Raw genomic sequence first — 22,099 nt, forward strand, 5'->3', positions numbered from 1 at the left:
GCCTCTTTTGTACAGCCAAGTTCCTACTAGGTAAAGCCCCCGAGTCCGTCTTAACCAACGGCAGTACGGTACGATTAAGACGCCCTGTCGCAACAGTACCTGCAGGAGACGGACTAGGTGGTGGGCGTTCTTTAGGCTCGAGCTACAGAAGCTGCGATATCGACGCAGCCCTGGCTGAGCCGGAATGGGACTCCGCGTAGCTTGTGCCCTAGCTGGACATAGGGTGCATCTCATTGGCGGCATGTAGGTATTCAAAAGAGTATCCGTCAGACCCGGTAAGACACTTTGTCCGAAGGTAACCCTTTTCAGAAAAAGTGCCAAATCGCACGGCTGCAGCCCAAGTCCTCCATGAATGACTTGCCGACCAACTGGCTCTCAAAGGTAGCCGAGATGAAGCGGTCTAGATGTTGAAGCCGCCGGGTCGCCGATAGGGTTGTACGTTCCACTTATGAGATTCCGACATCTAAATCTTGCGGGTTGGTTGTCGATTCCCTAGAGACGTGTCGTGTCGCCCTGAAGACCTTGCCTTTGATGGCCCGCATTGAAGTAAAGGGACGTTCAAAACAGCATCCGAACCGATCCCGTGTGTGAAGATGATGTAGGTGTGCGATGCGGTCTATAACGAGCTAGCTATAGCAGCACCCTGTCATGAAAACAAAAATCCGACGTGGGTCCCCTGCCAGCGTGCCTCGTAATTGGGCATAGATGAACCAAACAATATCGCACGAAATGATGGTCTGTATCAGGAGCTAGCCGGAGTGGTCGTAGTGTTCCTCTCATATCAGGGTCCAGTACGGTATATCCGCACGCAAACTACTACTAATTGATGGATCATCAGCCGCCTACCAGAGTTGAGCCGGGGCTGTCATGGCTGTTCCATGCCTGGATAGACATTGCTCCATGGTCTCCTATCATTAGTGCATGGTGTAATTAAAGTAACTGAGGATTAAAGTAACTGAGGTCCACAGCGCGGAGCAAATCGAACAGCCTTCGCTTCGCTTCGCTTCTTCTTCTCGGCTTGGCCGCCAGGCGGTCAGTCCTTCCGAAGGGTGAGTGACAAACAAGTGCGCTGTTGGTTGTGAACGGAGATCTGGCCCTATGCGGTTCCTGGGAAAGCAGCTACCGCCGGGAGCGGACAGACATGTGGCCCCCTGGCACTTGTGAGCTTACGAAGCCTGGCTGCCGGCACGACTAAGGACCAGCGGTCGTAGGTGCACGTCAATTGCGGGTGGCTTCCGACTTTCAGTTGTGGTAGTCCGTTGGCCTGGGCCGAATTCGGTCGGTGTCTCTTCAATCGTCGACGGCGGTGCCCGGAAATGGAGAGACGCGATTCCCGCTGTGTCTCTCCCCGGCACCACAGCAGCATCGCGGGTAGTAGCGTGCATGAACAATGTCGTCTGCACGGCGGATTGCTTGGTTGGCTGTGCCTGACTACCGGCCGGTCATCCTTGAGAGTTGGGAGGCGGAGAGAGGAATGCAGATGGAGGGGGGCACATGCATGCATCCCTGGCTAGGTGGCAGACCGTTTAACCAGAGAAGCTCAGTTCTCACTGGGCCCCAAAATGGGGCTTCTTGCCTTTGAGTGTTGAGACACTTGACCCATGACCCCATGCAGGTTTCCAGTCCAGGGTCTTCCGGTTGATGGGGCGACAATAACAAACGTCGCGCGCCATGACGCAGAGGCAGCCCTCCTCTTTGACTTTGCGTCGGCCGAGAGCGCGGATATTGCAATGGCCCCCGCTCATTGGCGCGAGTGGAAACCAGAGACGCGTCGCATGCATGAGCGACAGTGATGACTTGGGACCGTGGAAGCTTCCCAACGTCGCCCCGGACTGGACAGACGAGGCCCGGACCCGGGCGCGCAATGGTGCTGACTTGAGGCTGGCTACAACGCCAATGCGCGGTTCACAGCGTTAAACCGAATTCGAAACAACCCGGTCAAGATGATGGACGAGTCGTGTTTCTTGGTATCTGCAGACAGCACAGATGGATGAACGGACGGATGGTCGAAGCAGAGAACCATGGTCAGTGGCGACGAGACGGATAACGGGATGTCATGTCAAGTCAATTATAGATGTTGATACTGCTAGCCGGACGTCTGATATGTGCTCGAATAAGGGAATGCCGGGGTCGTTGATTGTCGGTCGACGACAATGACAAACAGCGGGGTCCTTGATTATTATTATTCATTTTTTCTTCGGAGAGAAAAACTAAAAAGAAGAAAAAAGAAGAAGAAAAAGGAGAGCGAGAGAGAGAGAAAAAAAAACGCCATCCGTCTCGCAAACCCCCCAAGCCATCGGTCATCCAGCGGCTGGGGGTCCGCTTCATGTTTGATTTGCAGGAGGACTCTGTCCTGGACTTGGTCAAGTCGTTGGTGAAAGGGTGGTGGGGGAGTTAGGGATCCCGGGAGGAGGAGGTACGATGAACAGAATTTTGATACCGCCCGCTCCATAAGATTTGCCTCATTTTGGGGAAGTTATCTAGCGGCCTCTCGACCAAGGGAGGGGATGGGGAAATAGGGAGGGGGGCAAAGCACGCTATTTGACGGGTTCCATATCACCACACCGACCAGAGAGGGTTGATGAGCATGCGGTGAGAGGGTACAATGTGTCCGTACCTCGGCGAAGATGATCTCTTTACCTAAGGTAGGTAGTTAGTCAATCTGAGCATCTCAGTTCTACCATGGTACGGATGCCACCTATCGGTAACTATCTGTGTGTTTGTTGAAGCTTTAGGAAAGAGAAAACCCGTTCAATTTCTGTTCCTTTCCCTTCCAGAGCTCGTGCAAACACTGGGTAACCCCTGCCAACCCGGTCTGTACCCAACCTTCCTTCCCGTCTACTCTTTCCAGAATGCAAGTGAGGGGCCGCCGCGGGCATCATCCACTGCACCGACCACCACCCTTTTCCCTCCCCCTCGGTGCTTTTCCAACCATGGATGGACCCATGAAAACCGCCAACCATCTCCAGCCGCCACCTTTTTTCTTCTTCTTTTCTTCCTTGTTGTTTTCCCCTTAGCTCCGTCATTCGCCCAGCCCACCAGACAGCGACCTACCTGCAGGCTGCAGTCGTAGTACATTGTAGGTCGTGCATGCAATGTGGTGTGCATGGGTGCTCTCTAAACCGAACAGTACCTTACCTAGGTATACGTACCCGTACCTCATTGCACCGTACCGTACCTCACGGGTAAACAACTCACGGGGAACCCCTTGGCTGCGGCCTTGGGCCTCTCTGCAACAATATTACACTACCAATGCACTGGTAAGGAATCTCACATTAGTTAGGCACAGAGCAGATCAAAACTTGACGGTCAGGGGACTCGGGCCATTCTGATGCGGCTGCTGCCCTCTTTGTTGACGCTTCTCCCGTCCAGTTCGTCTTTGCTCGCGTTGTGCTATGTACCCAAGTACCTCGATCCATAGGTACCTTTGCATGCTGTAGCTACCCACCTACCTTGCTCACCTACCCCCCAAATCTCCCTCCCTCCCTCCCTCTCTCTCTCCCCTCTCTCTCTCTGTGCCTCACCTGACCTTTCCCACGAATACCCAGGGAAGGAGGCGTACTTACTGCCGTCCACCTCAACTGACAATCTACTTACGCTCGATTCCTTCCTCCTTCGCCCTGCAGACCTATTGAATTGTGAATCCACTCCTCTCTTTCTCTCTCTCTCTCTCTCTCTCTTTTTTTTTCCCTTGACGGGAAAAGGGGCCCAAGACGTAGGTGAGCGAGAAACAAAAAATAAAGACAATAAAAGGGTTAGGGAGAACGGAGGGAAAGGCTCCAGTTAGTTGCTGCCCCATCCAAGCACGCTCCACCACCCTGGTCGTGACTTGCCTGCCTGCCTACGAATACATAGTACCTACTACCTAGGTGGTTTACCTACCACTGGCAAGCGGCGGGTCCTTCTTTTTCGAACAAAAACAATCATCGCACGGGATCCAGAGCCGTCGTCGTCCTTGCCCGTCGTTCTGTCGTCCGCACCGGCCCTGTCCAACCTCACTCCTACTTACCTCTTTGTAGGCGAAGTTGGTGGTTACGCCTTACGTGCCCGCTCGCCTCCCTTCGACGACGCTATTTCCGCATCTTCGACTCCGTTCCCTTCTGTCGACTCGACCAGACTCGACTCGACTCGACAACAGCGACACCCCCCCAATTCATCCGCCCTTGTTATCCTCTCTTGTCCCGGAATGAGGTAGCTTCTTCAATGCTCTCAGCTCCCTGCCAGGACTGAGGTTGCACGCACCGCGAAACATCATCATCCTCCTTCACTTCCTCCTTCTCCTCCCCTCCCCTCCAGCGCCTTCTTGTCGAATCCCACTTGGCTCTTCGACTTTGTCTCGACTCGCCGACCCGTCTTGCCCGCACAATCACTCGCCAAAACGCCATCTCTCGACCAACGCCCGCATGATCTGCGCGCCGGCCGTGGCACCCCATACACATGATAAGGGAGCATAGAATACCTGCTGGCCCGCGACCGGCGAACCAGTCCCCGAACAGATTGTACGGAATACCCTCCCCTTTTTGTCGTTCTGCTGCTGCTGCTGCTGCTGCCGCTGCTGCTCTTGTTTCCTGCCTTTGTTGTTCCCGCCCTATGCATCCCTGAACAAGCACTTAGGCTAACCCAACGCTTTCAGCAGTGATAGGGGCATCCCAGACTCGAGAACCGACTCTCCTTCAAAGGGCTCTGGCGCCAACGGTCCAATGCTTAGTGCTCCTTCCGCCAACAACCCGCCTCTCTTTTCCTTCGGTCGGAATGGCGCCGCGAATGAAGTAAGAGACTCGGCAGCTTCATACGACTTCCTGCCTTCGGTCAACTTCGACGACCTCCAGAGCAGCCTCGAGTCCGCTTCCAACAGTTTCAAATTGGCTCAGTATTCGACCTCAGCCCGACAAAGCAGCATTCTGGACCGCGGGAGCATGACTGACAAGATGGCGGGGGCTTCCAACGCTGTTCAGAATGGCGCGTCCACGCGCGGCGGCATTCCTCCTCCCGTTACTCGCACGGGGAGATCCGGTTCGATTCTGAGAAGACCCAGTACTTCTAGTAGGCAGCCGAGTATTTCGTCTATTGCCTCTGGCCCGTCGTCCGCCGTAGACACGTCGACCGGCCCCTCAGCTGCGAGGCCTCGGAGGCAGAGCCACTACCCCCCTGTATCAAATACCCATATCGCCAAACCACCCAGGAAATCCATCGGCCCGGGCGTCATTGAGACAGACTTTGGCAGTCGCACTGCGCAGCGGAGGAGGCCGAGCGTTACATCCCACAATGGGAGCTCGACGGATCTCCCTCGGGCTTCGGTTGATGCGGGTGCTGGCGTCGGGTTCGAGACCCCACGGAACCTCGCCAGCAGCAGAGCCGCAAAATCCAAGTCTATGCATCAAGCGCTCCCTCGCTCCAACACCGCCAATCTGTCGACACCGGACAACGGTCGCCTTTCCACCATCTCTCCGCGCTCTCCCCATGGTGGCAGTAAGGGAAATAACGGCGGAGGCTCGGCGCAGTCGAGGAGGCAGTCGGGCCTGCCCGGAATGCCGCATACATCGCACGCAAGCGGGCTCGGTGCCAGGACCATCAGTCCTACCGACACGCGAAGAATGAAGCGCTTATCCATGCACTCCATGCACCAAGTCTCGGGTCAAAACGATGCAGCCACCGTGCCGCCTCCGCCCCGAGAGCACCGAGACCAATCCAGATCCCCGTCCATGATACCCCGAAAGGCATCTGCCACGCCTTCTTCGTCCCGGACGACGCCCGATATCAGCAGGAAGTCTTACAGCTCTGGCCTCTCCATCACCTCGACCAATAGTTTCAACACCGTTCGAACCTCGACAGGCTCAATTCAGCCCCGAGTGCCTGCCGCGGGAGCTGCATCACGGCTGCCAGCACCAAAATCATTAACCCCGCATAACCATAACTCCCATTCCGCTGACGACGACGAGGACGTCCCGCCAGTACCTGCTATTCCGAAAGCGTACGAGTCACCACAGCAGTCAGCCACAGAGGCGTCGTTTTTGGACAAGCGAAAAGCCAACCTCGCAGCTGATGCTAGCAGCATCAATAGCAACTCGACCGGCAGCCTCTCCATTCCCTCGATCCCCGAACCCGCTGTCAAGGTAATACGGAAGGCTAGTACCCGAAAGTTGACGAATGCAACCGGCCCGGATACCGAAAAGAAGGCAAATGCAGCCCAACCGAGAAAGAACCCCCCGCCTGTGCGACTGCCTCCAATCACGGTCGGTCCACTGAACCCTTCCACGAGCGCGAAGATCGCAGCTCTGGGTCAGAATGATCCCGACAGAAACCTCAGCCCACCTCCGTCGCGCATCATTGCAAAGACGCCGACTACCCCCATGACTGCATCGAAAAGCTCCTTTTTCTCCAGGAACCATCAGGAAGAAAAACCAGACTTTCGGCGGAGCAACAGCACCGTTCACCACACTCGGATCGACAGTGGGTCTGGTGTTGAAGGTACCAGCTCCTCCGAATCGCTCGAGGGAGTGCGAATTCCGGTCTCGTTCAAGACGCCTAGGAAGCCCAGCGTGTCTCCGTTTCTATCCTCCTCGGTGCCCAAGCCAGGCGCGGACCCCGCCTTTTTGAAGCGATCGCAGACCGGCGACTCAACAGCTACCACGGAACCTCTGGAAGTGAAACCGCATCTGAAGCCTTCTGGCCCCCGTGCCCAGCGGGTTGTCAAGGGAAAATCGCCCACGCCACCGGCCTCCGACTTGGAAGAGCCACCCACCCCTTCCTCAATGAGCTCTTTGCGTAGGAAGTTGAGCTTGTCGTGGAAGCGGAACACGTCCAAGAATGACTCGAGAGGCAACCTCTCGGAAAAGACGGGGGAGCGCGCCCTGGGTAAGGAGCAGATGCCACCGCCGCGGTTGCCCATATCTGCGACGGTCGGCAATCTGAGTTCGGTCAAAAACAGTCCTAGCCCATCGGTGAAGGCCAGCAATTCATACCTCGAATCAAGACGGAGGAAAAGTTCGGCAGCAAGTCTTGGCCATGACAGAACGAAGAGTGAGAATTGGACCTCGGCCTCTGTCCCGAAGACAGCTGGTGACTCCTCGCACGCCCACAATCCATCCGTCATGCAAAAGATTTTGCGCCCGAAGGCATCGACGACCGCTATGCGCCACCACGACCCGTGGACAGCTGATCTCGATAAGGATGACATGGTTGCCGAGGAGGAGATGAAGAAGATGGGCTCGAGACGCAAGGAGACGGAAATCGCGGCCAGGACGCTCGACGCCTTGAGGAAACGCGCGACGCCGAAGGAGCGGGTCGGGTCTCAGGAAGCTATCCGAATTGCCATGCTCAACATCTACGAGCGGGGCGAGATTGTCGACTATAACGATGTTTACTTCTGTGGAACACAGAACGCCCGCAAGGTGGTCGGTGACCTTCAGTCTGATGCCCCCAACTTTGGTTACGACGACGAGCGCGGTGACTATACCATAGTTGCCGGGGACCATCTTGCGTACCGATACGAGATTATTGATGTTCTTGGAAAGGGAAGTTTTGGTCAAGTCGTCCGGTGCATTGACCACAAGACGGGTGTGCTTGTGGCTGTCAAGATCATCCGGAACAAGAAGAGGTTTCATCAACAAGCTCTTGTCGAAGTCAACATTCTGCAAAAGCTTCGCGAATGGGTGAGCAATCGCGGCATCTTTTTTTTTTTCTTTTTTTCTCTTTTCTTTTCTTTTCGTGCTTCGGACGCTGACCATCTATCCAGGACCCCAAGAATCGGCACAGTATGGTCAACTTTACTCACAGCTTCTACTTCCGAGGACATCTCTGCATTTCGACCGAGCTCCTGGACATGAACCTTTACGAATTCATCAAAGCGAACGCCTTCCGCGGATTTTCCCTCAAGCTCATTCGTCGTTTCACCAAGCAGATGCTGAGCTCATTGAACCTGCTAAAGCAACACAAGGTTATTCACTGCGACCTCAAGCCCGAGAACATCTTACTTCGCCACCCGTTGCATTCCGAGATCAAGGTCATCGATTTCGGATCAAGCTGTTTCGAGAATGAGAAGGTGTACACCTATATTCAGTCACGATTCTACAGATCACCCGAGGTCATCCTGGGCATGACGTACGGCATGCCTATCGACATGTGGAGTCTCGGGTGCATTCTCGCCGAGCTCTACACGGGCGTTCCTATATTCCCCGGAGAGAACGAGCAGGAGCAACTTGCCTGCATCATGGAGGTCTTCGGCCCCCCGGAGAAGCATCTTATTGAGAAGAGCACCCGCAAGAAGCTGTTTTTCGACTCGATGGGCAAGCCGCGCCTCACGGTATCCTCCAAGGGCCGCAGACGCCGCCCGTCTTCCAAGACGCTGCAGCAAGTTCTCAAGTGTGACGACGAGCCTTTCCTGGATTTCCTCGCAAAGTGTCTTCGCTGGGATCCTGACAGGCGCCTTAAGCCAGAGGAGGCCATTCACCACGAATTCATCAGCGGCAAGAAGATGAGTGCGACCCTGCCGCGAGTTGCGACTCGTGAGGCGTCCCCGGTGAAGCGCCACACCGTTGCCGCGCCGCGGCCTCTTCCTGAGCCGCCGGCGGCGGGTCTCAAAAGCGGTATCCGATCGAGAGAAGTTAGCGGTGCGAGCCCCCAGAAGCCCGTTTCGGGAACATCATCTCGCAGGCCCTCTATCGCCACCAGCAGCACAGTCCATGTAGCTACAGCCAAACGAACTAGCACTGGACAGGCCGGCGTCACGGCCGGAGCCAGCAGTCTCCCACGTGCGGCGATTAGAAGCGTTAGCGCCAAACAGGACTTGGCTTCCGCCGGAGCTACCGCGGCCATGATCAGAAGAGGGCTGTGAGCGGCTCACGGGCAACGGCCGCGCATGACGGGATGGCAGATGTCGAGTTAAAGCATCTGCCGGCGAGGTGGTTTTGCAAGTCATTGATTGGGTAGTTGGTTACTTTTGTTTTTGTTTTTATTCCCCCTTAACGCCACATATCCCGAACGAGCAGCGAAATTGCTCCTGCGCCATGAAAACCACGCTTGAATGGAGTGACGGAATACCCAGCATGAGAGTCACAACTGGAAGGGAAGGAGTCAAATTTGGGCACGGCAGGACAGTTTTTCTTCATGGCGAGGGAATAGTCGGGTTTGTCGACTGACGTCCTGGTTTTGCCATTCAACCGCATCGTTTATCTCTCTTTCCCACATAAACACCCCCCCTTCCTCTACCCCTTTATATACAGACGTGGGGTCTAGCCCCGTAGAGAGCAGAGAGCAAGGGGGGCAGGGCTTATGTTCTACGGCACGGGCCTACCCGTCTGGCGAGGAGGATTGAGGCATGAGGAGGATTGAGGCATGGACGAGACACGGGACGGCCAGCTGGGCGGCCCGTCGTTGTCTTGCAAATACACCACGAGAAGCTAGAAACGGGAGTCCAAGATATGTATATTAATAATGACGAATGGCATTGAAATGAAGGATGCGGACTGGGGCAGTGCGTCGTGACAGGTGGCCTGAGGCAGGAAGAGGAAGAGACAGCAGCAGCAGCAGCAGCAGCAGCAATAACGGCAACTTGGACGCCGCCGTGATGATACATGATACGGCAGACGCCGGGCGATGAGAGCCGGCGGGCTCGCGATCTACGGCCTGACGGAAAGGTCCAGACGGTCGAAAGGACGACGGGGTTCATCTCTAGGCTGCAAGGTTGATAGAAGAACAGAGTAGGGAATGACAAGGGGAAAGCCCATTAAAAAGTTTCTGACTGTCCCCCTCCCCTTTTCCAGCTGCCTGCCGGTCCAACATCAGATCCTTCGTACGTGCGTGCGTGAGACGATAGTTGAGCCCCCATGTGGGTGAGTGTGTGACGGCGGGTAAGAGATGAGAGGGAGTTTGTGTTTTCTTTTTAGGGGGGGCGGGCGAGAGGAGCGAGGAGAGTACGAGATTGGGGGCCAGTGTTTTGAGCCACCGCCAGCAGACAATGGCGGCCTCGAACGAACCCTCGTCCCGGAACGGTTGAGCGGGATGTGGTCTAGGCAACCCTTGGCTCCCCCTTCTTTCGCAGTTCCGACACCGTTACACGCTCGCTTCCTGACCTCGCGGCCCTTTAGATTTAGGGAAGGGGGCGGGATTAGGTCCGCCGCCAATGGCTTTCCAAATCCCCCCCCCCCCCCCCCCCCCCTCGAGGAGGAGGGGGTTGACGGACGATTTCTCGTCTTCATTTTCTGACAAGACATGAGAGGCTGAGGGCAAGGAATGGTCTGGCAGCCCGCCAAGGCGGCGGAGTCTAGAAGCGTGTTTTGGGATAGAAGGATTCTTCATCGACTTTCGCGTCGATCGCCCCCCCCCCCCCCCCCCCCCCCCCCAAAAAGCCAGGGTTTGCGCCACACTATCCGGCATCCGTGTCTGGCAGCCTGTCGGGTCTGCCGTCCACGGTTCCGCCGTGTTCGGCGGGCAGCGACTCCCTGTCCTGTTGGTCCCCGTCCCGGCGCCGACAACCATCGGCCGCGTCGTTGGCCTGTTGAAGAGTCCAACGAGAGAATAAAAATCAAGTATGGGGAGCACTCAAGGCCAATTCTGAAGCCCCCACCGACACATTCCCATGTCTCCCGCGATCCCGCGACGGCGTGTCGAGGGCTCACCGCTCGGAAGAGTGGTGACACGTTTTGCTGACTTTTGGTAAACGCACGACGAGAAAACGAGCGTCCAGGGCACATCCCAGCCGAAGCTGAGATAGGGATCCTGGACTGTGCGGGGGCGGCGGCGGATGGGATGCGCGCTTGAGATGTGTATATCCCGAGCGTACTGGGCGTGTGTGTTTGAATGGTCTTGCATATTTGAAAATGGGATGACACGAGCTTGGATCTCAGAAGTCTCCTCCCTCGGCGGTAGCCCGAGTGTGATACGTAGAGGTTTTCCTTGGAGGAGAGGAGCCCAGGCTCGTCGGGAGAGGTGTCGCGGAACTTTTGTTGCGGAACTTCTGTCGCAGGACTTCTGTCGCAGGAAGGCGGCTAGCACTCGACAGCCAGAGAGGGAAATCGGGGCGCAAAACGCCTTGTAGGATCCGGCTTGTTAGACGCCGAGCGGGCCTTTTCTGACAGAGCCGAGGCATATGAGTCTGGGAGTTGAACCTCAGTTTCGCCACCACGTCGAACTGTTACATGACAAGATCCAAGGCATCAGAGCCAAAATTGGCTCTGCTGCATCGACGAAGGTCAATCAGGCGCCCGCCCCGAAGGCTTCGGCATCCCTCAAGGGGCGTGTGGCTGCGGGAAGAGGCCAACGGCGGGGCCGACACTTGGAGGCGGGAACAGGGTCCAATGTGCGTCACAGCTCGGGAGGGGCCAATGGACGAGGACTTTGTGAAGTCAGACGCTCTTTCGTCTAATCTGCTACGGGGTAAGCCTGGCAGGAAGCAAAGCAAAGCAAAGCAAAGCAAAGAACAAGATAGGACGAGAAGCGCTGACGGGGAACGTTGGGCGTGTACAGATTTGGAAACAAAGCGTGGCTGGGGATAAGAAGCCAAAAGGCTGGGTGTGGCCCAGCAAAACCAGGCACTAGCCTTATTCGGCTTCAAGTTTCAACGACGACGGGCGATTTTTGGGTTACGATCAGGGACACGCGAAGGATCGCGATGGGACAAGGGGAGGGGGTGAAGACCCCGGGGCGTTGCAAACGCGGTGGAGGGTAGTGTGAGCGAGATGAACAACAGCAGGCTCGGTGGTCTGCGAGTCTGAAGAGAAACCGCGGCTATCTATCGTGACCGGGGCTCCTTGGCGAAGGTACGACTTGGTGTGCGCATCCGATGATGTCGGTGACAGGTCAGCATGTGCGCAGGTCGGGGTAACTCGTAAGATGAAGACGTCGAGTGCATATCCGGTGGATGGTGAACGTGGGGGGGGCAACTCCCGGCCGGCGGGCTAGATAGGCATCCTGGAACACTGGTGCCTGATCTTGGTTAGATACAGAGGTCAGTAGGACGAAATGACGATGTTTGCAATGTTTCGGGCGGCATGACGGCTGCCGCATGCGAAGAAGTGCAGAAGTGTCGAGCAGTAAGGCCAACCCAGGACCGACGGCGACTCCGGCCGACGTGGTGGGAGAGACGGGGGGGCACGGCGTTGACCGGTGGACTAAAGTGGGTACAGGACTTTTGATCGCACCTTGATGGGAAGAGGCCCTACTAGCCCTGGCGTCTGTGATGTGGTTCAGTCCTCGGTGGCTTGCTTACTGCGAGGCTGTGCTGGGGGCTAAGGAGACAAGGGACATCGTCTCATGCACTACCTATGGCTGGCAACAGAGTGAGATGGAGATTGATACATGCGCATGCATGTACCTACCTGTACCTGGATGACGTCCAGTAGCAGGTCGAGGACTGTTGCAGCTTCGGTCGTCGTCCAATCGCTTGCGCTCCTTCTAAGACAACGGAACCCTTACATTCACTGACAATCCCCCGCAAAAAGCAAAATGTGTAGTGTATTCATTTCGCTTGAAGCAAGTTCGTTCAAGATGCAGGGCATGGCCATGGTCCGATCTCTGTTTTGAGCTTCGCGCTCCTGGGCTTGTTTACGACATCTGTCATTCAGGGAACGGCTTCCTGGGCCCGGAAGTCGAACCGAACCCTATCGTGTTAGGTCTCTGGTGTGTTGTTTCAGAGCCACGGGCATAGAATACCTAGACATGGTATCAGACCGTTATGTTGGAGCTTGGAGAGAGGCGCATGCCTGGGTGCACTGCATCTGCATCTGCAGGGTCGAGATCACGTTGCCCGGACCATGACTCCTGTCCGGGTTTGGGTTACACAAAAGACTCGCAGCATCGTGCGAGTTGTCGCGTTCTTTTTGTTTCTTTATCTCCTTGTCTTTTTGCATGGGCGGGAATGTGCGGCAGTCTTTGGAGGGTGTACCGCAGCAGCTTGCCGCGGGTCTTGCATCGGGCCCGACTTGCTCAAGATGCATCGGCCCCAACATGATAGTGGAGAGCATGTGTTGGCTTTGCATCTTCGGATGCAGCGCATTGCCGCGAATGCGAGGCATTTGTTGGGTGGCCGTGGGTGACGGGGCTTTGCCGAACTGAACCTGAACCCACTTGGTCGTTGTCTTTACGGGTTCCTGGGCCCGTTCCTGAGCGACCCGATCGACGACCGGTTGGGAAAAGGCCCGTCTGGCTGTGGCCAGCAGTAGTTCATCGATCGGGAGACGGCTTTGGAACGACCGGGCTGAGAGAGACAAGACCCTGGAATATGGAGAGTGAGACTGGGTGACGACTGACGAGCGATGCGGACCGCATTGCAATGAAGCCTGGGCGCTATCGGTATCATGGAGACGAGGAGGTGATGTGTATCTTTTTCGGCATGGCCAGTGACGAAGGCCAAACCCTAGTCACGACCGCTGCAGACGGGCGAAGTGTAAAAGGTCGCATTGCAGAAATGCGGTTGCGTGGATGTCGTCAAGCAGTCCTAGCCAGGTGTAGTGAGTGAGTGAGTGTACCTACAGAAGAAGTACCGGACTGTGTGGTACGTAGCTCGTGGGAGATGGGTCTGTCTGTTAAGGGGAGGGGCATAGCACGTGAGAACCATGCCTGTCAGGACCAGTGAAACGAGCCAATCAAAGACTAGCTTTCGTAATGACACATGAACTTGCCCTTTTTGGACAATGTGCATCCCCGACTGCTCTTGCCAACCATTACCACGGCATCGCAACGTTACTGCCATGCCCAGGCAATCCTAGGCATCCCAGGCAGGCAACACACGCACCCTCTTGCCCTCTCGGGATTTCTCTCCTCTTTCTTTTCTGTCCCGTCTCTCCCCAGAACCTGGAGCTTGGGGTCATGGATGCGCTATGCAGCCGTCCAGGCCCGATCATGGGCCATGTCTCGAGGTATCTCTCTTCTCTATGTCGCATTCTCACGTTGCAGTTAGTTGCTCTGTCATCCACTACCGCGTGTGATCGCACCTCCTCCGGCTATGCATTTCTTCAACCACCATCACCACCATCACCATCACCTCCACCACCACCACCGCCGCCACTACCACCACTACCACCACTTACACGCGCCCATTCCGTTCTAAATCCATCCGCTGACTTGCGTCCCGGTGCCTGCGTTGACCGACAACCTGCAACCTCTGTCCCCGGCCTTCCTCTCCATCATCAACTACTCGTTGACGCTGTTCTGGGCTCCCTCAATCTACCGCGCTAGGCTCTGCACCGCGCGTCAGTACACACTCACTACCTACGCAAGTCGGTTTGGCATGTGCATGCAACTGCTTCTGGCGCATCATCAAGTCAACTTGGCGAGGCCCCAGAAGACTGAATGCTCGATGCCAATACCGGGTGGTGTCAAACAGCCTCGCAGGGACGGAAACCAACAACTCGTCATGACACCTAGGAAACCATCGCCAGCATAGGTAGCCTTGACTAAAACACACCGCCCGTACCTACTTTTGATGCCACCCTGTACCAATACCAATACCGGAGCCTTGGGTGGGGAGGGGAGTACTTGTCGATCATAGTCTCAAACATGCGTTTGCATCGGTCGAATGAGAGACTCTCGCCATGAGACCTGCATTGGCCCGTTTACGGGGATGGACGGGAGCCGTTGCGCCCAAGACGCGTTTGGCCTTGCCATTCTCTACATTTGCGAAAACTCGGACATGTTTACCGCGGTCGACCCAAGCGTCTCCCCTCCCTCCAGCGAGCACTGACATCCACCACCCCCTGGCATGGCATGGCATGGCATGTCATCTCATCTTCAAACATCCCCAGGGGCCCAGCGATCCAAAAAGCTGCCCGCCGTCGCTCACCAGGTGCCCGGGTCTGATCTCGACATGGCCTCCAATGACGACATGCTGCTAAGCGCGTTTGATCTGACCATCCTCCCGATTTTTGGGGAGAAAGTGGGACGTTCGCATGCAGAAGCTCCCGGTCGTTATCAGCACCAGCATCGATCGGGCACGTACTGCGGCCAATGGGCGCATGCATACGAGCACCAGGTCCGGTGGAACCTGTACTTGGCGACCAGCACAGCACAGCCTTATCCTGGCAACATGCGGTCGGCAGCAATGGTCATCTCACCTGCCATTAATGCATGGCTATTATTTACCGTCATTGTCAGCACGAAGCCTTTTTCTCCTTCGTCTTGCCTACTGTCTATGGCCAGTGCTTGCAAGTTGCGACCAGTACGGCACCTCCATCTATATTCGGCATCTCGACAGGGACGACGAATGCCTCCATCTCAGCGCACCCCATCTACCCTGTCTGGGGTATGCTTATTGTCCACTAAGGATACAGCATTGTGCTCTTGGCACCGAGTTGATCTGGTTTACTTCTGTACGACGAGGATCCAAAGTGCTCACTCGCATGCCAGCCCATCGCAGTGGAAGCTTTGTGCCGAATCCGGCACGGTACCTGATACGTGGTTCGACCGTAAGAGGAAATCAGCCAACTGCCCTGAATCCTACCGAGGCGGTTTTCCCCTCTTGCTGGTTTTTTCTTTCTTTCTTTTTTGTCTTTTTTTTTTTTTTTGCGACAAGTATCGCAGGCCTCAATGTGCGGGCGGCGGATCGTCGTCAGAGCTCCATCCATGTCAATTTCAATAGCGCACCGGCAAAACAAGATGCCTAGGCCCCTGGCAAATTGGCTCCCTATCCTAGTCGACAGGGCTCCGCAGTCACTACGCTCTGGAACGGACGAATTCTATGGAGCAGTTTGCGAGCCTCTGACCAGCATACCCCTTCTCTTAGCGATGGCAGCGTACGCGAATGGGCCGACGACATGGTGCTTGTCTAACCGGCCTCTCATTTGTGGGCATGGCTGGTGAGCTGAAAATACACGGCATGGACGAAGATGGGCTTCACACTCGATCGCTTTAGGCATTTCTGCCAGGCCAAGGAAGCACTGAACGCACCGCCGTACCTTGATGTTCCTCATCGAAGGAATTCCGTGGCATCACCGGGCGACCGAGGACGATGACGGCGTTAGACATGGCTAAGCGTGAGAACCCTGTCTCTCTCGCTGCAGAGGTGCAGAATCAGCCTTGTCGTCCAAGACACGGTGCTATCTTGGGTTCGTACGCCTCCCTGCCTGCCTGCCTGCCTGCGTGCTGCTATTACTGCCGCTGCCGCCGCCGCTGCAGCAGTGGGTGGTGCTGATATCGAAGCCCAGTGCAACCAGCCGATAATAGACACTTGGGAGTCTCTGCTTCGTCCTTGAAGCACAACCATATCGCAAGGCAGCGGCAGTACCATTAACCAGTACCTCGCAGAGAGCAGCAGCGCCTGGGTCGGCAGCAACGCGCATGGTGGTGGGGGGGGCCTCTCTGTGTATTACTCTGCTTCCAGAAATGTTTTCTCGGCGCAAATCGCCATGCAGCTGCACCACCCTCTTCCATGTCGACTTGCAGAGGCACATCGCAAAACAAAAACCAATTCGGGTTCCTCGATTCTGTTTCATTCGTACAACCACCCACCCATGCTTATCCCATCCTATCGCGCATCAGCCCTGCTGCACCTCATCAACCCAAAGTATGGGGACAGGGTCGGCGGTGTCCATTTCAAGAGATGATTCAGTCGGGAAGGATGAAGATGACTCTTTCGACCCAGTTCCCCATGGCCGTGCTGTATGTACCATGACCTGCCCTGGTATCCCAGCATCCATCACACCCCCATCCCCATCCACACACCACCACCTTCGATGCCCTGTCCACTGTACACACACACGCCCCCTCCTCCCCAGCCCGTTTTTTGGCCTCTCACGCCCTTTCTTCGCATGCTCACTTCTGGGTATCTCGCATTCTCTCATCTCACACCTTTTCCCTTGCTGCGCCTTACAGGGCCATGATGGTAGGTGCAAGGCACCCTTTCCTGGTCTTTGCCCTGCGCCATCAGGTCCTCTGTATGCATTTCGCTCTAATGCACAAGATGCAGCTTTAGTCATTGGTCTCACTCAGATGACATCCGCCGTCCATTGTCAAGGTCCACTGCTGCCTTAGACCTGGGACGTTTCTCTGCGAACTGTCTCCCGTGTGACGGTTGCCAGGCTGCCAGACCTATAAGGCCGTGATGCCTTCGCTCGTTTCCATCTCTCTGTCTCCTATCAGTCCCTGTATAATCCATCACGATCACAATCACTTGAGTTTCCTTTCCTATTTCCTTTGCCTGCCTCGTCTCCCTTGCTTCTTTGCATATTTGGCAGCTCTCAGTCTCACTGGTCATCATCACGCATCTCGATCCCTCCCATCAAAAGCCAACAACACACCTTCTCGACCAAGATAAAATCGTCCGGTCACTCCTCGCACATCACATCAAGAGCCTTCTGGAACCATCAATTACATCGATAGACTCTTTTGTCAGCCAACTCACCCCTTTCCGACCTTCACAATGTGTTATCAAATCGTCGAGCTCTACTCTGCTTGCCGCTGCCTGTACTACCAGCACGCCATCGACAGGTGCGCTGGATATGGACGCCCAGGACACAGCATCCAGAAGAGGACAATCTTGGTCGGATACGCCTGCAGCGCACACTCTCAAGGCCACGGACAATACGCCTCGCAATACACGTACTCGGACTCTGGCTACCAATCCAGCCACTACCGATGAAACGTTTTGTCTTCGGTGATGGGCTGCTCTTCATGGCGCTCCCCCACGCTGGCACTCTTCGAGTTCAGCAACTGGGTCACCTACCTCTACTCCTTCAGAGGAAGGTCGACCTCTCAGACGCTGCCCCCTTCCCAATTGTCTCTACTCTTCGTCGGCCACGACCGGTTGATGTCATCGTCGGCGCCTCCTGATATACGATGACTATCCGTAGATGGTCACCACGAGCTCTTCCACTCCAATCATCTCCACTCGGCTCAAATCACTCTACAGCTCTCACGCCCCGCCATGAAACCCAGCAACGAATTTATCGAAGACAGAGACGAGATCACGAACGTTATGGAAAACGTTTTTGACGGCCTTTCAGTGGCCGCCACCAGTGCGCTACCAATAAGCGACATCATCCACCACGCCCGCGTCCCTCCCCCCCTGCCTTCTCTCTGGTCCTGCTCAATCTTTGAAATCTATTCCACGTTTTCATCTCGGGGGGTTTCTCCGCTCTTTTCTTCCAACTTTTTCATGGGAAAAATTTCCTTCGTTTTCGACACAGAATTTGCATAGCGCTGGCATTGGGTTTTGCATTGGGCGGTTTGGGTGGAGCGCAAGCATACTAGATATGCCTCAACTTCTAATTGGCGGGTCCTCATCCTTCTCTGCCTTCAAGGCATGGGGTTTTTTCTTTTTCTTTTTTGGAATTTTTTTGTTTGGGTTGTGTTTTTTATTGTGCTCTGGCTGAGAGAAGGTTGGGCAGAGCGACGGCATGTTTCGGTTTCAGAGAAACTCGGCAACGGCTTCATTTTCAACTTTTTGTATTTTACGCACGGGATTCGATGCATCGGGCGGGTGAGCGGAAGGATACCAGGCGTTCAGGCTCGGGGAGACAGAGGTATACACACCTGTACATGCGATGGACGGCAGATTCATCTGGGTGAGCGAAGCTTCTTGCTACTGTTTATTGTTTCAAACATTTTCTCCAACCCCCTCTCTGTTATTTTCTGCGTACTCTGAACGGTTCTCTCCCCCCCTCCTTTTCTTTTTCTTGCCAAAATCTTTCTCGTTTGTTGCTCTCATATGATCTGTACCATCATACTCGATCAAAGACGGCTCGCTCCGGAAGCAGCGAGGGCAGCAATGACGCGCGCGGCAGCAGGAACATGGACGGCACTGGATGCCATCCAACGGTGGAAGGGCCGCGATGTTGTTTCTTTCTTTTCTCGGCTTTACCCGGATGCTAGCCATCGGGTTCTGCTTGACCAAGACTCGACTCGACCTTTGGCAACTCATTCAGGAGAGGCGTCACTTTGAAAACCCCCCACGATCAGGAACGGAGGGGGGTGACGGAAGGAGACGAGACGTGTCAGCCAAACCTGCAGGAATTGAGCTGGTTCGCGAAAGGGGCCAAGGCGGGGAGGTGTGGGGGGAGGGGTACCTGTACTAGAGATGACACACATTGCATAGACAAAGAATAGAAACAAGCCAAAAAGAAGAATCAAACAACGAGTCTCGGGGCATCCCGGGGAGTGCCAAGCATCCAATGCCTATCGATCATGAATTGTCAATATCCAAGTGGCAAAAAAATAAAATAAAACCGATCTCAGTGTGGGGGCAGAGTCACTCTGTAAGGCAACTACGTAGTAGGACCATGCTTTGCCTAAGAGAAGGAGAGGATGAGAGCAGCCAATGGGGGTGTGGGGGAGGGGAGGGGAGGGGGTGTACTAGAAACGGGAGCAGGCAGAAAGAGGGCCAGTCAGGTAGTTAGTTAGTTAGTTGTACATACCGACGTCTTGTTGCTCACCAGGGAGAGGGGGGGGGGGGGGGGGGGGAGCGGGCGATAGCATCTCTCATTGTCAAAAGAAGAAGGGCAAAAAAAAAAAAGAACATGACTTTACTGAATAGGGCACCAAGTTTCGAGGAGGACCGTTCTGCGAGGAAGGATTCACGCGAATCACACTCGGGGTGTGGAGGGGGTGAACTTTATTTTGAGGATGGCGGGCAACATTTGGTATCACCTGTCGAGAGGTGTGTGGGGGGGGGGCGTGTAAAGGTAGGGAAAACTGCGGCGTCGAGGCCGGCTGCTCCCTATCACTTCAGGTAGATACCTACCTACCCAGGCACCGGTGTCAGATGCGGCCATCTCTAATACGCCATTGGCTGGCGGGGGGGGGAGGCCTGGCAACAGCCTCGTCGACAGGCGGAAACTCGGATCGGGGTTTTTTTCTTTTCTTTTTCTTTCTTTCTTTCTTTCTTTGTTACCTCCCCAGCGATATGAGAAAGGTTAAGGACAGGGTGAGGGAAGGGAAGGGGGGGGGGGGGGGGAGGCACGAGCGGATAATTACGAGAGCAGGATTACGGGAGGTTCGATGGGTTGTCTCCGGCGGCGGTGGTTCAAGGTGCTGACGTTTGGATGACCGGCGGGAGGAGGAATGGGGGTCGCTGCCGGGTGGCCCTTTTTGCTCGCACGGACGATGTACCGGCGATCATGGCCTAGAGGGGGATTCACGTCTGAAGGTCGTTTCGCCGAGACAGAAGCGGTCTCTCTCTCTCTCTCTCTCTCTCTCTCTCTCTCTCTCTCTCTCTCTCTCTCTCTCTCTCTGGCGCGCGCGCGTATGTATGTGTGTGTACTTACGGGGTGGGTGAGTTTGGGCTGCTTGTACAGTCGACTGATGTGATGCCCGAAAGGAAGCCGGGGGCTAGGGGGGGCAGCTGCAAGGGCTTTCTCGTCCGAGAGGATGAGGCTCCGGAGTCGAGTGCGACGCGACACCCGCGCGGAGGAGGATGACCAGAGGTGGGCAGGGGTGTGAAGGGACGACGGGTACCTGGACAAATACAAGAGATGGGGGGATACGGGACGGTGGGGTCACATCACATCTCGGATTCGAAGAGGGGACTGAAGGGGGGGAGGGGTGTGTCGGAATGGGATGGCAGGTTTCTCGACATGACATGAGAAAAAGAAAGGGGAAAAAAAAAAGAAGGTGACGTCGAATCGGTCCATTGAAGATGTTTGTGTCTCCTGGGCGAGAAAGGAGGAAAAACGGTGTTGTGTGGTTGGTGCGCTCTAGGTTCGGATCGGGGGGGGGATCGAAGTTGCCAAAAATAAATCTATTTTTGGATTATGCCGGGCGCGCGGGCGGGAGGATGAACTGGGAGGGGATAGAGGTGTGGAGCCACTGCCGCGGCCATCGCGGCAGATGGGCCGTGTCAGAAGGGGAGGACAAGCGACAGGAGAGAGAGAGAGAGAGAGAGAGCGCTTTGTTTGGGAATAGCCGCATTTGGACCGCGAACATACTTGGATGTGTGCGTGCGTGCGTGTATGACAGGTGAGCCGGCCGTGCGGGGGAGGTCTGGGTAGTTGATTTGCACGGATGAAAGGTGGTTTGTTTATTGGGTGTGTGTGTGTGTGTGTGTGTGTGTGTGTGTGTGTGTGTGTGTGTGTGGGTTGGGGTCTAAAAATGAACTCTGCCAAGGGGGGAGGGTTGCAGCAGCGAGAAAGAGAGACAGATAGATAGGTGGGAAGATGGAAGATGAGAGTGACTAGGTCTGCGCGGGACTTTGTCTTCGCTTTTCTCCTCCTTTGGGGATGGATTCATTCTTTTTTGGATACCGAGGCACACCTGGATGGGAGGGGATTGCAACGTGGGTGGTTGGGTTTGCCGCTGCCGCGGTCGGTGGCACAGTCAGATGCCAATTATGTGCATCCAAGAACGGGCATAGCAATCGGGGGGGAGACGTGTATGTGTGTGTATTTGTGTGTATGTGTGTGTGAGCGTATGTGTGTGTGTGTCGTGGGGAGTTGAGTGAGTGGACGGGGGGCGGTGAAGGGGGTAAGAGGTACGTAGTGAGATGAGATGGGTGAGGGAGAGGGGGGTGGAGTGAGTGAGATGCTCAATGGCTCTTCTCTCCTTTGCTTAGACGACAGACGCGACAAGGCGCAAGCGAGAAGCGCCTATGGTGGTGTGTGCTGCGACAGCGGCCATTTGGACCGGCTTGACGCTAGGGCTCCGTGTCTCTCGTCTTAGCAGCCTAATCATGCTGCTGCGGATGGCAACTGGATTCCACGGAGAATGAGGTGCCGCACCGCATCTTCGGGAGGCTCTGGTCGAGGTCACGGTACATTTTGAGGTTTCTGGTGGGCGTCAAGACATGATCACCCCCCTCCCCCCCCGATCTGCCAGAACGGAATCCAGAGATATGGATACGTCGCACCGGAGCAGGGGGGGCATGACATGAGATGCAGGCCTCAATTTTTAGATGAGGAGGGTAGCATTTGGTCATCGTATGATTTGCCTGAGACCAGATACCCCTGTTCGAACCCATCTGAACTATCTTGTAGCCGGCTGTACTATGTATGCAATGCAGGCCTCGGGCATCGAGGGCCCAGGGATACGGTTGGTGGTTTCCCCCATTGTTTCCGTTTGTTCGTCACATCCCACCATCCACGGTGAAAGGGGAGGGGTACTGGGGTGTTGAGGATTGGTACTGGTTTTCTTTGGAGGGATTTTTATTTTATTTTCATTCTTAATTTTTTTTTTATAT

At 55.4% G+C, this 22,099-nt stretch overlaps 5 protein-coding genes across 5 annotated transcripts; all 5 read left to right on the forward strand.

The window, feature by feature from the left end:
- Positions 1-4,700: 4,700 nt before the first annotated feature.
- Positions 4,701-8,833, forward strand: LY79DRAFT_517468 (uncharacterized protein; the record flags this gene model as incomplete). Its single annotated transcript, XM_060554942.1, has 2 exons — positions 4,701-7,652; positions 7,736-8,833. The coding sequence occupies 2 exons, from the start codon at positions 4,701-4,703 to the stop codon at positions 8,831-8,833; spliced, it is 4,050 nt and encodes a 1,349-aa protein (XP_060413253.1).
- Positions 8,834-14,710: 5,877 nt separating this feature from the next.
- LY79DRAFT_517469 (uncharacterized protein) lies at positions 14,711-15,255 on the forward strand (the record flags this gene model as incomplete). The annotated part of the gene is made up of 2 exons (XM_060554943.1): positions 14,711-15,120; positions 15,153-15,255. 2 exons carry the CDS (start codon positions 14,711-14,713, stop codon positions 15,253-15,255), a joined length of 513 nt encoding a protein of 170 aa, XP_060413254.1.
- Positions 15,256-15,920: 665 nt separating this feature from the next.
- On the forward strand, positions 15,921-17,154 carry LY79DRAFT_238940 (uncharacterized protein). The gene has a single exon (XM_060551726.1). The coding sequence runs from the start codon at positions 16,270-16,272 to the stop codon at positions 16,960-16,962; it is 693 nt and encodes a 230-aa protein (XP_060413255.1). The 5' UTR covers positions 15,921-16,269; the 3' UTR covers positions 16,963-17,154.
- Positions 17,155-17,350: 196 nt separating this feature from the next.
- Positions 17,351-17,569, forward strand: LY79DRAFT_517402 (uncharacterized protein; the record flags this gene model as incomplete). The annotated part of the gene is made up of 1 exon (XM_060554930.1): positions 17,351-17,569. The coding sequence occupies one exon, from the start codon at positions 17,351-17,353 to the stop codon at positions 17,567-17,569; it is 219 nt and encodes a 72-aa protein (XP_060413256.1).
- A 3,382-nt stretch (positions 17,570-20,951) lies between these two features.
- Positions 20,952-21,487, forward strand: LY79DRAFT_556778 (uncharacterized protein). Its single transcript, XM_060558045.1, has one exon. It carries the CDS (start codon positions 21,088-21,090, stop codon positions 21,358-21,360), a length of 273 nt encoding a protein of 90 aa, XP_060413257.1. The 5' UTR covers positions 20,952-21,087; the 3' UTR covers positions 21,361-21,487.
- The last annotated feature ends 612 nt before the right edge of the window (positions 21,488-22,099 follow it).

The sequence above is a fragment of the Colletotrichum navitas genome (genome assembly GCF_030913465.1).
Source record: "Colletotrichum navitas strain CBS 125086 chromosome Unknown LY79scaffold_37, whole genome shotgun sequence".
Lineage (NCBI taxonomy): Eukaryota > Fungi > Ascomycota > Sordariomycetes > Glomerellales > Glomerellaceae > Colletotrichum > Colletotrichum navitas.

Excerpts from the sequence above, each read along its gene's own strand:
- LY79DRAFT_238940 (XM_060551726.1), top strand. The coding sequence starts at position 16,270 with ATGGTGGTGGGGGGGGCCTCTCTGTGTATTACTCTGCTTCCAGAAATG.
- LY79DRAFT_556778 (XM_060558045.1), top strand. The coding sequence starts at position 21,088 with ATGAGAGTGACTAGGTCTGCGCGGGACTTTGTCTTCGCTTTTCTCCTC.